The sequence below is a fragment of the Mesoplodon mirus genome, assembly GCF_964341445.2.
Source record: "Mesoplodon mirus genome assembly, chromosome: 8".
Classification (NCBI taxonomy): domain Eukaryota; kingdom Metazoa; phylum Chordata; class Mammalia; order Artiodactyla; family Ziphiidae; genus Mesoplodon; species Mesoplodon mirus.
In genome coordinates this window covers 39,186,358-39,201,791 of record NC_138984.1, presented here as the reverse complement: position 1 = coordinate 39,201,791, position 15,434 = coordinate 39,186,358, and the positions used below count along the sequence as shown (strand labels likewise).

Here is a 15,434-nt window from a genome sequence, read left to right as displayed (position 1 = left end):
GTATGTTCCTCCAAAGGAACTTCTCTGAGCAAGGAGTAGCTTGCTAGTGATCCTGAACATGCTATTTAATCTCTCATAAATAAGATGGGGATGATCATAACAATAACACCTACCTTGCAGGTGATTCTCCGACAGAATCAGAGTTAATGTATCTAAAATATCCTGCACTGTACTTAGAACACAGTAGCATAGTAAAAACACTCAGCAAATGGTAGTTATGATTTTAAATGTTAAACAAACTCATGCAATTATCAGCTTTTTTTCCTTAGAAGACTGCTAGAGAGATTTATCGTGTCCTCCAAGGCTATTCAGCAGATATTGGAGTTACAGCACAGTGAGTTTAATTCAAGAGAGAAATTCTGAACAGAGTACTCAACTCCACAGGATTCCAGGACACAAATCTACCTGATCACTCTATCACAGTCGACTTTATCATTACCTGCAAATGGCATGAAATAAAATATATATATAAGCATATGAAACAATTAACTTTAATTACAAAAATAAAGTTTATTTAAATTCTATATATACACATGCAGAGTGCACCATACATTTACTTATTACATACAAATTCTGCTTCTCAACTACAATGTCATGTATACAGTGTAAACAGTGGTAAGAATTCCTAAAAAGCCTCCACTGTACTTCTTTCATCCTAAGTCTCATACTTGTTTTCCTCCCACAGTTGGACTGGGTCTTATAATCCACATGTACATTTATTATAGTATTTGTTTCCCCCTAAAAAGAAACTCAAAAAAGCTCTTATTAAACCAAGTATATCTAACAAGTACTGTTATCTTAGATCCAAGAATATGTAGTATTTGAGATAAGTAAAAGGTTTTTAATGTGTTTTGACTTCATCAGTAACACCTTATTCCATACATACAATTCCCCAGTCTTCCTATTACATTCCTAGTGATCTTGAAATGAAAACCAGGTCATGGCTATTGAACCTAGTCACCTTTTCTTTTTTTCTTTTTTTTTTTTTTTTGGTCAGAAAGCCAAACATTGATAATGCATTTTTGTATTTGCCTCAGAGCAGTTTACTATGAATTAAGCCCAGCCTCCAAGCTCTCAGTCTTTATGGCTAAGATACATGCAGGTGAAAAGTAAAAGATTAGCTCCATTACTTGTCTTCCTACCACATAACCATTTAAAATAAGTTTGCAAGGAACTAAGTGAATCACATAATTGTGCTGACATGAGAGTCCCAATCTGTCTTTCCCCTACTAAGCAACCTCCTTTTCCATGTATTTGAAAAACTAATGGCAATAGTAACAGGGCACTAAGAAATGGATGACTGACAACAATGATATATGTAGAAATGTAGCAAACATTTCTTTCAAATAAATATATGCTCAAGGTCTGTATTTAAAGAACTGTATTGAGAGGTAATATCTTTCTTACTACTGTATTCCAAACACCTATCACAGTGCCTGGTACATAGTAGGTGTTTAATATACAGTATTAAATACACAAATGAATAAATGGTGTGAAAAAAATAGTGTATTCAACGCTATGCTGGTTCAATGGCTAATACTGTCCATTTCAGTTTGGGGGACAACTTACCAAAAATGGTAAGGAAAAATGACAGACCAATATAAAATTCTTGCAGGAATGATAATTTTGCATATCTACCAAAAATCATTATCATATATTAAAAATGAAATACACAGATAATTCTGAAATTATCATGTCCATTTTTGGGTTAATAATAAGCCCTGAGACAGAAAATACTGGTCCATGCACAGCAGCTGCCCAAGCTGCTTTCCCAGCTGAGGGGCTTTATATAGAACAATAAGTATACAAAAGCTTCTGAGCCATTCCAATATTCCCGCTGTTCTGATATATGAGAGACAAATTGTAGGCAATATCTCTTCGTAAGTCTAACTGGTCAACTTCCATACCCTAGGGGGAAAAATATATGAATGAGTTATATTTCAAACTGACAACCAGGACAATTTTATGGCAAATAAATAGTTTTTTAAGTGTTCAAAAAACTATTAAAATTCATATTACTAAAAAAAATTATAAAACTAGACATATACCTTGGATTTAAATTTTTATCAGGTAATGCTGATTCAGTTAATTGTTACTGTAACTGTATCATCAAATATTTTTAAATGTGTAACCAATAAGTTAAAGAAAAAAGTCTCATCCAGAAGACATGGCAGAATGAACTGTAGATGAATTAGGATTTAAGAGTAAAAAAGTGAAACCATAAAAGAAAAATACAGTTGAAAAACACAATAATATAATCTTGGGTAGGAAAGGCCCTTCTAAGTATAACAGCAAAAGTAGAAACTATAAAGAGAAAGATTGGTGTGACTTTATAAAAAATGTAAAACTTCTGTATGCAAAAAAAAAATCATAACACAAATGACCAGATGGGAAAAAAATACCGGTACTATATAACAGAAAGGCATATAAAGAATAGGTCTAGGAGGGCATACACCAAATTGATTATAATGATTACCCTATGAGTGTTATTACCTTTTTTTCTACTTAAATAACAAAGCAATGAACTCAGTGGAATAGATTAGATCTATGTTCCTAATCTTCCCCATGCAAAATTTTGTAGTCAACTGAAAAAACATCTGCAACAATGAAAAATGATACCTATAAAGCTTAAGGAGCAATACATAAAGTACTTATGAAATAAAGAACACAAAAGTATATGTATTTCATCAGCATAACTATAAGAATATGTATCATTTGCTTAATGGCTAAAGTTGAACAAGGGTAATAGAAAACAGTTGTGAGGGAATGGGGGGATTATGAGCGCAGCTTAAAACAATTCACAGTGAAAACATACTTTCCTTCAGAAATTAAAAATCAGGCTTTAAACACAGACTATCATAGTATTGGCAACACTTCACCCTACATTACATTATCTTAAACAAAACTGCATTTATATTGGTCTTTCATTTTTATAAAGAAGTATGTTAGTTACACTTTTGAACTTGGAAATGAATAATGGCTATATTACTCAATATTCAGGCTTCCTGTCTACCATCTCACACCTGTTAACCACAGGGGATATCTTAGGATAACTGAAATGGTCATAACCAGAAGGCATATATGGCCACATCGTTGCTGATCAGGTCATTAAGGCCAGGATATCAAAGAATTACTTGTTGCTGAACATAATTAAATAAGTGCATTCAATAAGGGGAAATATATTTTAATATATGAGCTACAATTAATTTCACTGTCTGGACTCCATTGAGCTAACTGCACTTATCTATAGATGAAATGAGGTGACTCCTCAGTTTTTAGAGTAAATCATACAATACCTCTACCATGAATGGAGGGAGCTCCAGGGCCTTCTGATAATAGTGGATTGCAAGGTGAATCAGCCCCAGTTGGTGAAGGCCACGGCCCAAATTGTAGAATGATTCCTGGCAAGGCCCACGTAGACTGAGGTATCGATTAAGAAAGGAAAAGCCCTACCAAAAAGAAAAAGATAAATAATTCAATAGTTCACTCATTTGACAGTATGTGCCAGGTACAGGAGTACAAACATTTTTTTCAGAAAGACAGTGCCACCCTAAAAGAATATATGCCTGTAGTGTAGTGTCATATCACAATATAGTCAGTATCTCTTCTGAAGGTGTAAAAGAGAGATTTTTTTAAACTAAAGACAAAAGAATTCATAGAAAACAAAGCCAAATGTTACAACTAGCTGTTAAAAGTCTGTAATCCATAAGCACACAGAATATATATTTTTATGGTTTCAAGTTGGCTTTTGTGGCATTAGAGGCCAGTAAAATTTTAGGTTTGAGATACATGTCTAAAAGCTTGACCAAAATATAAAATCCAAGCCCTTATAATGACAATTCAGAAAGTTTCATCCTCATGAGCAAACTCACTTGAACATATCTAACCTTTCTGGGTAAATGGTACCTTTTATATACCTCTCAGAACCTTAATAACCTCTTAACCTTAAAAAACTTGTTTTTTTTCCCTCTGAAAACTTCTGACTCAATAGTTTTATGGAGAAACTGATTATTTCAGAGCCTAACTGTAATGATGCAGGCTCCCTGTGTGTCAATGTCCAAAAAGCAACTTGCTTCTTCACTTCTTGTATTCACTTTCTCCCTTAATGCAGCTTCAACTTTTATCACGCACGGAAAGTTTCAAGTTGCAAGGTGCAAGTATCTGATGTAAGTAATTAAATAAATATATTACCTGAGTTAAGAGTAAGTCAACTAATTTGTACATACAGAAAATAAAATGCAATTTCCTGGGTGATCTGCTATGTAATAAACGGTCACAAATTTTCCTTCATAAATTAATAATAAAAATTAAGGAATTCCTTAGAATTAATGCATTCTAGGAATAAAAATTATGCTCAGTAAACAAATCATACTTTCTACACAATAAATGAACCCATTTGAGTACATGAATATGACCTCTACTCCACTGAAAAACACGGTTCTCTGTTAAGTAACAGCAGACAATCTCAGAAATATCTTATCTTCTTATTTAAAAATGAGAAATTTAAAGACAAAAATCTGAGAGAGAACATTTTCTTTCCTTTACTAACTACTTAAAAAATAGGTATATACATGCATCAAATATATAAACATAAAAACTGAAATAGAAGCAAAAGTGTTGAGGATACAGGGGTGAACAAGACAGATAAGATCTCTGATCTCTTGGAGTTTATATTTTTACTAGAGGAGACAAGCTATGTAAAAAAGTAAACAAGAAAACAAAAAGGTAATTTCAAACTGCTTTACGAACTAAGAAGACTTTAAAAGAGCAAATTGTGGTGATGATGTAAGGAAACAGTCACACAGGCACGTATTCATACATTATTGTATGTATATATTATTATATTTTTTAAATTAATTAAAAAATCTTAAGGACCCAGAAGACTGGAAGCCTCTAAGGCTCCAGAATATAAGGAAGTCTGCACAGGGTTCCTTAAGATTCTGCCTGTGTCTTCTTCGTTTATGATCTGGCTGCACACCCTTTTCTACATGGTTGCATAAGTCTTAGCCAGGAGTACCCCTAGATGTTGGTCCATGAGTGCTGAACATAGGGATAGGTGTTGGGTACTCCCAACATGTGCGCTAAGCAGGTACTACTTTTGAAGCAGAGTAACAAAAGCATTAAGTATATTCATTTTTAAAGAACATAAAATCAAGTAATGAGGAATCCAAATGAATTACCTGCACAATAAGAGCATGTCTCTTTAATACATACTTCTGAGATGCCATGTGAATAAAGGTTAGGCCTATACAGAGGCTATAGAGAGGTTCATGGGGATGGGTGCGAAAGGCCTGCACATACTGTCCTGAAAAATGAACAGTCATGTCAGATGGTGGGACAAAAACATAGTTCCTTATTTCTTCAACACTTACTCTAATATATTTTAAGGTAAACAAACGTTACTGTTACTTTAACATATGCAAGGAGTACATTCTAAAATATCAACCAGTGACTTCCCTGGTGGCACAGTGGTTAAGAATCTGCCTGCCAATGCAGGGGACACGGATTCGAGCCCTGGTATGGGTAGATCCGGCATGTGGCAGAGAACTAGGCCCGTGCGCCATAACTACTGAGCCTGTGCTCTAGACCCCATGAGCCACAACTACTGAAGCCTGCACGCCTAGATCCCATGCTCAACAACAAAGAGAAGCCACCGCAATAAGAAGCCCGCACACTGCAATGAAGAGCAGCTCCCACTCGCCGCAACTAGAGAAAGCCTGTGCGCAGCAACGAAGACCCAACACAGGCAAAAATAAATAAATAAAAATTAAAAATTATCAACCAGGTGCATATTAATTTGAATTTTAAAATAATATATAACATATAACAAAATTAGGATTTACCCATGAACATATCCTGACCATGAAGATTAAATATGAGTATAAAAGTAACTTTTTAAAGGTACAGTTAAGACATTTCCACATAGAATAGTACTTCCAAAATAAACAATGTATCAACTGTGATCATAAATATATCTTATGACCTTAAATCTTTTTAAAAGCCAATGGGGGAGGGCCTCCCTGGTGGCGCAGTGGTTGAGAGTCCGCCTGCCGATGCAGGGGATACGGGTTCGTGCCCCGGTCTGGGAGGATCCCATATGCCGCGGAGCGGCTGGGCCCGTGAGCCATGGCCGCTGGGCCTGCGCATCCGGAGCCTGTGCTCCGCAACGGGAGAGGCCACAACAGTGAGAGGCCCGCATACCGCAAAAAGAAAAAAAAAAAAAAGCCAATGGGGGAATGTGTCTTTTGGTGAATTCTTTCATAAAATTAATTGAGACCTATCTTATAAATTCAAATGTGATGGATCATGGAGGTGAGAAAAAGAAACATAGTTTTTTTTTGTTTTTTAGGTTATGGGTTTTATTTTCCCAAATGTAGCAACTACTTTGTTTTTCCTGAGAAGAGCTAAATGTATCTAATGATAAAATAAGAATTCATGGTTCTGTGAATTCCATGTATTCTATATATATAATTGTCTCATATCAAATGCCTAACTGTACGAGATAGAGGAATTTAAGCAAATTTTTCTTATAAAGGTATGATCTCTAACTTATCATATAGATAAGAAAACTTCTATTTCAGAAGGAACAGCACTGTAAAATCTCTTTAGCAGCACAGATGGTAGCCTGCCATTTGGACTTCCTATTTTTGTGTAGTGTAAAAGTTTCTAAATATAGGAAAATAAAATCTCTATTTTATATTTTCTTAATATTAAACTAACAATTCCAAAAAAGCATACACAATGAAGGAAAGTTTCAGTGTCTGATGTTCAAGATTACTGGCTGAACAACTATAAAAATAGCAGCCATACACTAAGACACATGAAAGTATTAAACAGCCAAAATCACAGTATATTCAGAAGTGAACTTGGCAACACTAGCTTTCAGGCAGCAGGAGATACATGTCTCACCTAAACTTTTGGTTAGGTATTTTTCTACTTGTTTGCTCCTGATTCCTTATTACAGAAATTTCCTATAAATGATTAAATTTTCCCTGAGTTTAATTAGAATTAGTAAGAGCTATGTAAATAAATCTTAATATAAAGACTTGTCTCCCACCAGTCAGAATGGCCATCATCAAAAAAGTCTACAAACAATAAATGCTGAAGAGGGTGTGGAGAAAAGGGAACCCTCCTACACTGTTGGTGGGAATGTAAATTGGTGCAGCCACTATGTAGAACAATATGTAGATTCCTTAAAAAACTAAAAATAGAACTACCATATGATCCAGCAATCCCACTCCTCGGCACATATCTGGAGAAAACCATGTTTGGAAAGATACACGCACCCTAATGTTCATTGCAGTGCTGTTTACAATAGCCAAGACACGGAAGCAACCTGAATGTCTATTGACAGATGAATGGATAAAGATGTGGTACATATCAATGGAATATTACTCAGCCTTTAAAAAGAATGAAATAATGCCACTTGCAGCAACATGGATGGACCTAGAGATTATCATACTAAGTCAGTCAGACACAGAAAGACAAATATCATGATATTGCTTATATGTGGAATCTAAAAAAAAAAGATACAAATGAATGTATTTACAAAACAGAAACAGACTCACAGACTTCGAAAACAAACTTATGGTTACCAAAGCAGAAATTGAGACTTTGGGATTGACATATACACACTACTATATTTGAAATAGATACCCAACATGGACCTACTGTATAGCACAGGGAACTCTACTCAATATTCTGTAATAGGGGACTGTCCTGGTGGTCCAGTGGTAAGGAATCCACCTTCCAATGCAGGGAACGTGGGTTCGATCCCTGGTCAGGGAACTAAGATCCCACACATGCTGTGGGGCAAATAAGCCCATGCACCACAACCACTGAGCTTGCTCACCTCAACGAGAGAGGCTGTGTGCCACAAACTACAGAGCCCACATGCCCTGGAGCCTATGCACCACAACTAGAGAGAAGCCCGCACATCACAACGCAGAGCCTGTGTGCCGCAACTAAGACCGAATGCAGCCAAAAAAATTAAAAAGAAAAATAAATAAATAAAACAAAGAAATATTAAAAAAATATTCTGTAATAACCTAAATGGGAAAAAAATTTGAAAAAGAAGGGGTATATGTATATGTAAATAAGTAAGTAAATAAATAAATAAAGGCAAAAAAACCAAAGACTTGTCTCCTAAAGCAGGCATCCCCAACCCATCCATGGCCCGTTAGGACCTAGGCCACACAGCAGGAGGTGAGCGGCAGGCGAGCAGGTGAAGCTTCATCTGTATTTACAGCCACTCCCCATCGCTCCCATTGCTGCCTGAGCTCCGTCTCCTGTCAAATCAGTGGCAGCGTTAGATTCTCATAGGAGCACGAACCCTACTGTGAACTGTGCATGCGAGGGGTCTAGGTTGCGCGCTCCTTATGAGAACATAATCGCTGATGATCGGAGGTGGAGCGAGGCGGTGATGCTAGTGCTGGGGAACGGCTGCAAATACAGATTATCATTAGCAGAGAGGTTTGACTGCACGGTGACCATAATAAATCAACTGATGCAGACTCATATCAAAACCCTATCAGTGAGTGGCAAGCAAAAACAAGCTCAGGGTTCCCACTGATTCTGCATGATGGTGAGTTGCATACTTATCTCATTATACAACACAATGTAATAATGATAGAAATAAAGTGCACAATAAATGTAATGCACTGGAATCATCCCCAAACCATCCCCACCCCCATCCCCCTCCACCCCTCCCCACCCCTGGTCCGTGGAAAAATTGTCTTCTATGAAACTGGTCCCTGGTGCCAAAAAGGTTCGGGACTGCAGTCCTAAAGGAATGAACTATCAGCAAATCTTAAGTTCCTCTTTGTTACTATAGCAAATTAGAATCAGAGAGCAAAGCATCCATAATTAATGAAAATTATTTTGAGAACGAACAAGCCTCAGCAGGGAGAGTTGTTGAGCTTTAAAGTCCTACTTTCGGACTTCCCTGGTGGCACAGTGGTTCAGAATCCACCTGCCAATGCAGGGGACACAGGTTTGAGTCCTGGTCCCGGAAGATCCCATGTGCCGCAGAGCAACTAAGCCCTTGTGCCACAACTACTGAAGCCTGTGCTCCACAACAAAGAGAAGCCACTGCAATGAGAAGCCCATGCACTGCAATGAAGAGTAGCCCCCGTTTGCTGCAACTAGAGAAAGCCCGCATGCAGCAACAAAGACCCAATGCAGCCAAAATTAATTAATTAATTTAAAAAACCATTAAAAAAAAGTCCTACTTTAAAGACCTACTTTAACCTTTTGAAACCAAAGCATCATAAGAAAAATAAATATTAATTATTATAATTACTGAGAACACTTATAGCCACTTACTATATGTGCCAGGCATTATTTTAAGTACTTTATATTAACTCATTTAATTTCCACAATAATCTACAAGGTAGGTCCAATTATTATCTCCATTTCAGAGGTAAAGAAACCAAGGCAGAGGGAAGGAGACAAAGTCATATGCCAGGACACTCACCAAGTGCATGCTTAAAACTACCAGATACGAATGCATTGTGTCCATTCAAGACACACAGGGCATGATTATCTGGGTTTTTCAGCATTAAACGGAGACAAAAGCGGTGATGTCGTACATCTTGGGAATGCATGGTAACTTGATTGAAAATGTTCCAGAGCTGGGGTTTATTGACATTTTCCATTACCATTATCCTAAAATTGCAGAAAGAAGGTGAGGGTAAAAAATAATGTAAAAAGAAAAATCTTCCTGATTTTTAACACTGAAACCTTTCAGTGCTGTCCCACCAACACTGAAATGCACCGCCCCCAACAAGGGGGATGTAGTGCTTCTACATCTTGTTTCTGCTTTTCAACAAAACTTTTAAACCACAAAACAGAATCAAGAGGTTTAAGTTTCACCTTTTCTCTCCCAGCCCACTCTCATAGCTGCAGAACAATGAACACTGCGTAATAATAATGTATATCAGACATTGTTAAAAGGCGTTACATACAACAACTCACTTAACTCTCACAGTAATCCTATAAGGTGGTAATATTATGATGCCTGTTTTATCACAATAAATAGGGAGACTGAGGCACAAAAGGTTAAGTAAATGGGAATGCATGCTCTCATATACTGCTTCTGAGAATCATCAATGAACAAATTAATCTGTAAGTGACAAGAGTTAAAATAAAACAGCTTATTAAATCTTGGACATGAGAAACTATGTCAAAGTAAATATACATGCTCCATCAAAGAATCTAATTAAAATAAGTTATTGGAAAATCACCTGATATAGTTATATGCCTTTCTGAAATTTTTGTCCAGAATTGCAGCAGAGAGACCAAAGTATTCTAGCTCTTTGCGTTTTGGCCTGTCCTCATAAAATGAGTAATATTCCAATGAAGAATCCACAAGTAACTCAGCCTCCTGAAATCGGGATAGGTCACATAAGGAGTATATGGCCTTCAAAAGAAGGTTCCACCAGTCATCTTTTGCCAAAACACTCGTGAGTACAGCAAATATTGCTAAAATGAGACCAATGAAAATCAGTTAGGACACTGCACTTCCAGAAATAGGAGTATTAGAAAGAAAATTCACATGACCAATTTTACGGTTAAATTTCATAACCATGGCTCTATGGGACTGAATTCTTGCCAACATTCTTCTGACAATGATGAGGAGGGAGCTGCTTGTTTCCACTCCCGCAACATGACCCCCCTCTGCTCTGCCTGCCTAACAACCTGCAGTCCTAGGTAATTCTCATTTCTGATTGTCAAGTCCAGCTACTTCATTTGTGTTTCTCAGTGCTAGCTAGAATATATGCTCCTCCAGGGCGAGTGTGCTTTCCATGATTGAGGTCAGATATGGGATTCTGCACCTACAAGGCATTCAAATATCTGCTAAGCAAAGGACTTCAAATTCATACTTAACAAATCTTCTCTTCCTTAGTTGTCTGCAGAAACCTCCCTTTATAGCCCTTGAAAAATACCAAAAGCCATAAAATTTTTTTACTGTCTTTAATCCAGTAATTCTCTTCCTTGGGAATCTATCCTAAACAACTAGTCAGAAATATGGATAAATCTATAGGCATGAGGATGCTCACTATGGTATTATTTAGAAAAGAAAAATTATCAAAAGCAACCATATAATCAAAAAATAATACGGAAATGATTAAATTATGGAACTGCTATCCAATGGAATATTACACACTCCTTAAATATAACAGCTACAAAGAGAACAGAACATGAGAAAATGTTGAGTGAAAAAAATCAGTACAAAGATTCATGTAACATAAAGAGCCGTAGATAATCCTACCATGATGCACTGGTGTAATGTGATCCCCACCATGATGAAACTAACTGACAAAACAAAAACCTTATGAGCTTAAGAAAAACCAACAATGGACCTGAAATGAGGAAATACTGAAAGAGAAAACAGCCAGGATCAGATACAGAGAAACATATGTTAAGGAAATACAGTCCAAAATAATGTGTGCAGAGGCAGAAGCCACTGGGATAAGCCCAGAATCAATAAACTGGAGAGATGGCAGGGCTCTGAGGCTAGATTGTGAGCAGTTGAGCCCACACTCCTATCCTCTGACTCTCTTCCCCCGTGACATCTTGCTTATGTCCTTATATTGTGCTTAACAGAGATTCAGCTCCTCTGGATTCTAAACCCTGTCCGTTGCACACTGCCATGTCAGTAAACAATGATTTAATTAGTATCTGTGGACCTGATTAACAATGAAAAAATTTTCTGCCAGATTGATATCTCTAGTTTATAGCCTAGGTCTCTTCCAAAGTTCTCTGACTAATAACCTCACCCAACATACTTGATCCTTTTTCAGCTAAAAATAGATGGCTTGCAAAGTCACATGACTTGAGATTGGGTCAAAGCAACTTATTTTCAGACTTTTTATGACTTGCTACATTTGTCAAAAATAAGTTTAACAGAGAATGGAATATATGTAATTGAAGTGACTAGACAAATAAAGCAATCTGTATTATCATCTAATCATCACAAATTTCTTAAAACAGGGTATATTTTCCTCTTAAAAAGTCAAAATTAAAAGATTGTTTTAGTTTTTTCAGAGAAGGATCTAAGCAGATGCCTGCCTTTTAATTTTTTAAAACGGAAGTATTTACATACAGCCTTTCTTTCTTTTTTAAAAACACCAAAAGAGTTTATTTTACCTGAGGGATCTAGATTAGAAAATATCATTTTATTCAAAAAAGGTATATTTTCAATTAGATTATTGTCAAGTATTACTTCATGAGTTTTTTTTCCAACTCAGCCAAGTTTTGTGCAATAAAGCAAATGAAGGTAATTACCTTTTGCATCACAATTTGCTGACTCTTGGTCATTGTTGTCTGATATTTTGTCTCTTGACACTTTAATAAGGTAGAGATGCCTCTCTCCAGATTTGGAGCTAGATATCAAACAGACTTGGGCTCTATTCATTGCTACCTGAATTAAAGATGATAATTGAGATTTTTTAGTCACATAATTTTTTAGAGAAAATCTATGGGAAACAAGTGTCACAGGTGTGCCTGAAAGCTTCTTTAGTAAGGCAAAAAAAACACCAGTCATTGTGCATATAAACGCCTAGAACAGAATGAATAGACTTATTTTTTCCTTAACAAAGGAATCTGGGTCACACTACTCACCTTAGTAAGGAAAAAGAAAGCAATTCATGTTAAGTTTATAACACACACACACACACACACACACACACACACACACACACACACAGAGCCACCTCGCTGCAAAAAAGGCAGACTCAGAAAGGATGTCATATCCGGAAAACATTTTTGCAAAGTGAACAATTTTGGCACGTAGCAGTGTCTACAGAGCCAATAACTGATACCATGATGGTTCTCATTTTTCTAAATATGTACTAGCAAAGATTTTATTGTACAATCTATAGTAAAGTTTACACTATCATGTAGAACTTTCAATTATATACCATTAATCTCTAAGTCTTCTTTTATCTGACTTTCACTTTAAAAAGTTTGAGTCTAACAGAGTAAAAGAGAGTTACAAAATGGCTGTAATCTATGTTTAAACCAAATTCTAAACATTTAAAAAGTCAACAAGGCTAAAATAAAGAAAGATCATTACCTACCCTTAAAAGCATGGCTAACATGGTAAGCAAGGTATCCACATAACCATACATTTTGCCTTGTGAAAACAACAGAGTAGAACGTTGAAGCAGCAACTTCAGTTCCTAAGTAAATAAGCACATGATAATAAGTGTGACAAGATTCCTTTGTTGTAAATTGTTTTGTTTGCATAGAAAAATTTTGCCTTAGAAACCTAACCTTAAGAACGTTTGCTTTATGATCTCTCACAATAATTAAAATCCAATGTTTTAGAGACTATAAATTATAACATTAACAATTATAATGTTAAGTTGCTGTAACTTAAGACTCAAAATCACTTTTTCAAGAACACTGAATTTAATACACTAAAATAAAACTTGGATATAAGCTGTAGGGACATCCTTAACCGAGGAGAAAGATTTAAAACATAATCTACCAAGAAAAACTTCTTTCTATGTTACATGGCCTACCTGCTGTGCTGCGTTTGCATCTTGTGCTAAAGTATCTGGATCATACATTGGTTCCAGAGCTTCCAGAGCTTTCTCAGGACGGCCCAGCTGCTGCTGAAGGGTGGAAAGTGAAATTCTTGCATCCAAATGGAGGGGGGCCAGATCAACCACTTTGCTATAGCTTTCAGCAGCACGCTCCATATAGCCTAAGGCCTTTAAGCATTCTAAAATGATGTTAAAATAAAGCATTAATATGAACTACAGATTTGTAAGTGGGTCAAAATTATTTCTCCATTTTAAAAGAAATTATAGCAATACAAAAAAATCATAACAAGAAAGAAATATATGCATATTTCCAGTACTTTAAAACAATTATCCCTTCTAATCTCTATCTATGCTACAAGGATGTAATCAGTATATATATATATATATATATATATATATATATATATATATATATATATATGTATATGTATATTACACACACACACTCAATTTGGTATTCTGCTTTATTCACTTACTATTATGCTTTCAACATTCTCCCATGCCTTCGTTGGCATTCTGACTGATTATAATACTCAATTAAATTGCTTATTTACTTAACCATATTATTTGACATTTAGGTTGTTGCCAAATTTTTACTCTAATAAATAACACCACAGTAAATATCTTCATGTATATAAGCCAGAGTTCACAAATTGGCAGCCCAGTTTAACCTACAGATATGCTTTGTTAGGCCACAGTGCTGTTAAAAACAGTGCATTGTCTACATTCTTAAAAGCTAGGATTTTTTATGAAATCCAAGTTACCGGATTCTTTTGAAAAATCTGGATTTGGCAACAGCGAGTCCCTTCATTCCCACTTGGTGCATCAGCCATGCTGAGAAACAGCAGCACCCTTTAAACGGGCGTCTCCAGTTCTCACCCTGCCCTGGGCCTCTCACTTACCTACTTTATTCACTTTTGTTACGTGCCAGGCTCCTGAGTTTTGTGATCTCCAATATAAACCACCTCCCCTCACCTCACTCAATTATTTCCTCAGGATGATTTTCTCAGAAGTGAGGCTACTGGGCCTTATTCCTCACACTTTATGCCAATCAATCATTAAGTCTTATCATTTGAACTTGAAGATGAATTCCTGGTAAGCATTTCTTCTTTCCACCCTAATAGCCACAGCACTCACTAATCTAAGCCCTTTCCTTTTCACTGCAATGATCTCCTATAAGATGGTATTTTGCCTCCAATTGTTTTCTCAAATCTCAGATTTCTCATATATCTCCTGATCACTATCTTTAGGTTAAACTTTGGTAATAATGGAAGACTACTAAATGTGGATGGATCATCGTGATGGAATTTCTCATTATTTTTCACTTCTCACTTTAAAAGATATTTTGTGATTATGTTACAAGCATTAAATTCCTCTAATGATCTTTCTTATCTACTGTTCCAAATTTCTTTATGATTTTTAGATGATTCTGAGGTTTTACCTTCCACTCATCTCAAACTACACAGGCTCAACATGGAAAAAGCATTTATCAGTATCATGATCATAATTAAAGAGGATTTTAAAATGTCTACTGTTAGTAACAGGAGCAGTATAAATACCACAGCCTTATGGAAGGCAATAAAAACTTCAATTCCCGGCTCATGTCTTTAAAATTCAAAACCTACAAATACTGTAACTTTTTATGATGGTATATTACATTTGTATTCACATTCACGCATCCAAATAGTAACGTGCTATCTTAATCATTACGTGCTCTCTTTGCCATTTCATATCTGTGATATGTGTCAAAATATCCCAGAATATCAATCAATGCTACTCTAGTTATAGAGGATTTTCTGCCATTATGTAATATTTTAAGAAAATATTAAAACTTTCTGCCATCATGCAATATTGGAAACAAAGACTATTCAAACTTTAATG

At 35.9% G+C, this 15,434-nt stretch overlaps 1 protein-coding gene across 2 annotated transcripts in view; it reads right to left on the bottom strand.

The window, feature by feature from the left end:
• Positions 1–490: 490 nt before the first annotated feature.
• GTF3C3 (general transcription factor IIIC subunit 3) overlaps positions 491–15,434 on the bottom strand; it is a 31,013-nt gene continuing 16,069 nt past the window's right edge. Inside the window, exons 11-18 of one of the 2 annotated variants that reach the window (XM_082631092.1) lie at positions 13,530–13,732; positions 13,083–13,184; positions 12,289–12,424; positions 10,245–10,482; positions 9,476–9,666; positions 5,181–5,305; positions 3,297–3,449; positions 491–1,908 (exon numbers count right to left, since the gene is read on the bottom strand). In XM_082631092.1, the coding sequence (XP_082487218.1) occupies positions 1,786–1,908; positions 3,297–3,449; positions 5,181–5,305; positions 9,476–9,666; positions 10,245–10,482; positions 12,289–12,424; positions 13,083–13,184; positions 13,530–13,732 (1,271 nt within the window). In that variant the 3' untranslated portion in view covers positions 491–1,785. The remainder of the gene's footprint in view (positions 1,909–3,296; positions 3,450–5,180; positions 5,306–9,475; positions 9,667–10,244; positions 10,483–12,288; positions 12,425–13,082; positions 13,185–13,529; positions 13,733–15,434) is intronic. The other variant, XM_082631093.1, reaches the window with a different exon arrangement.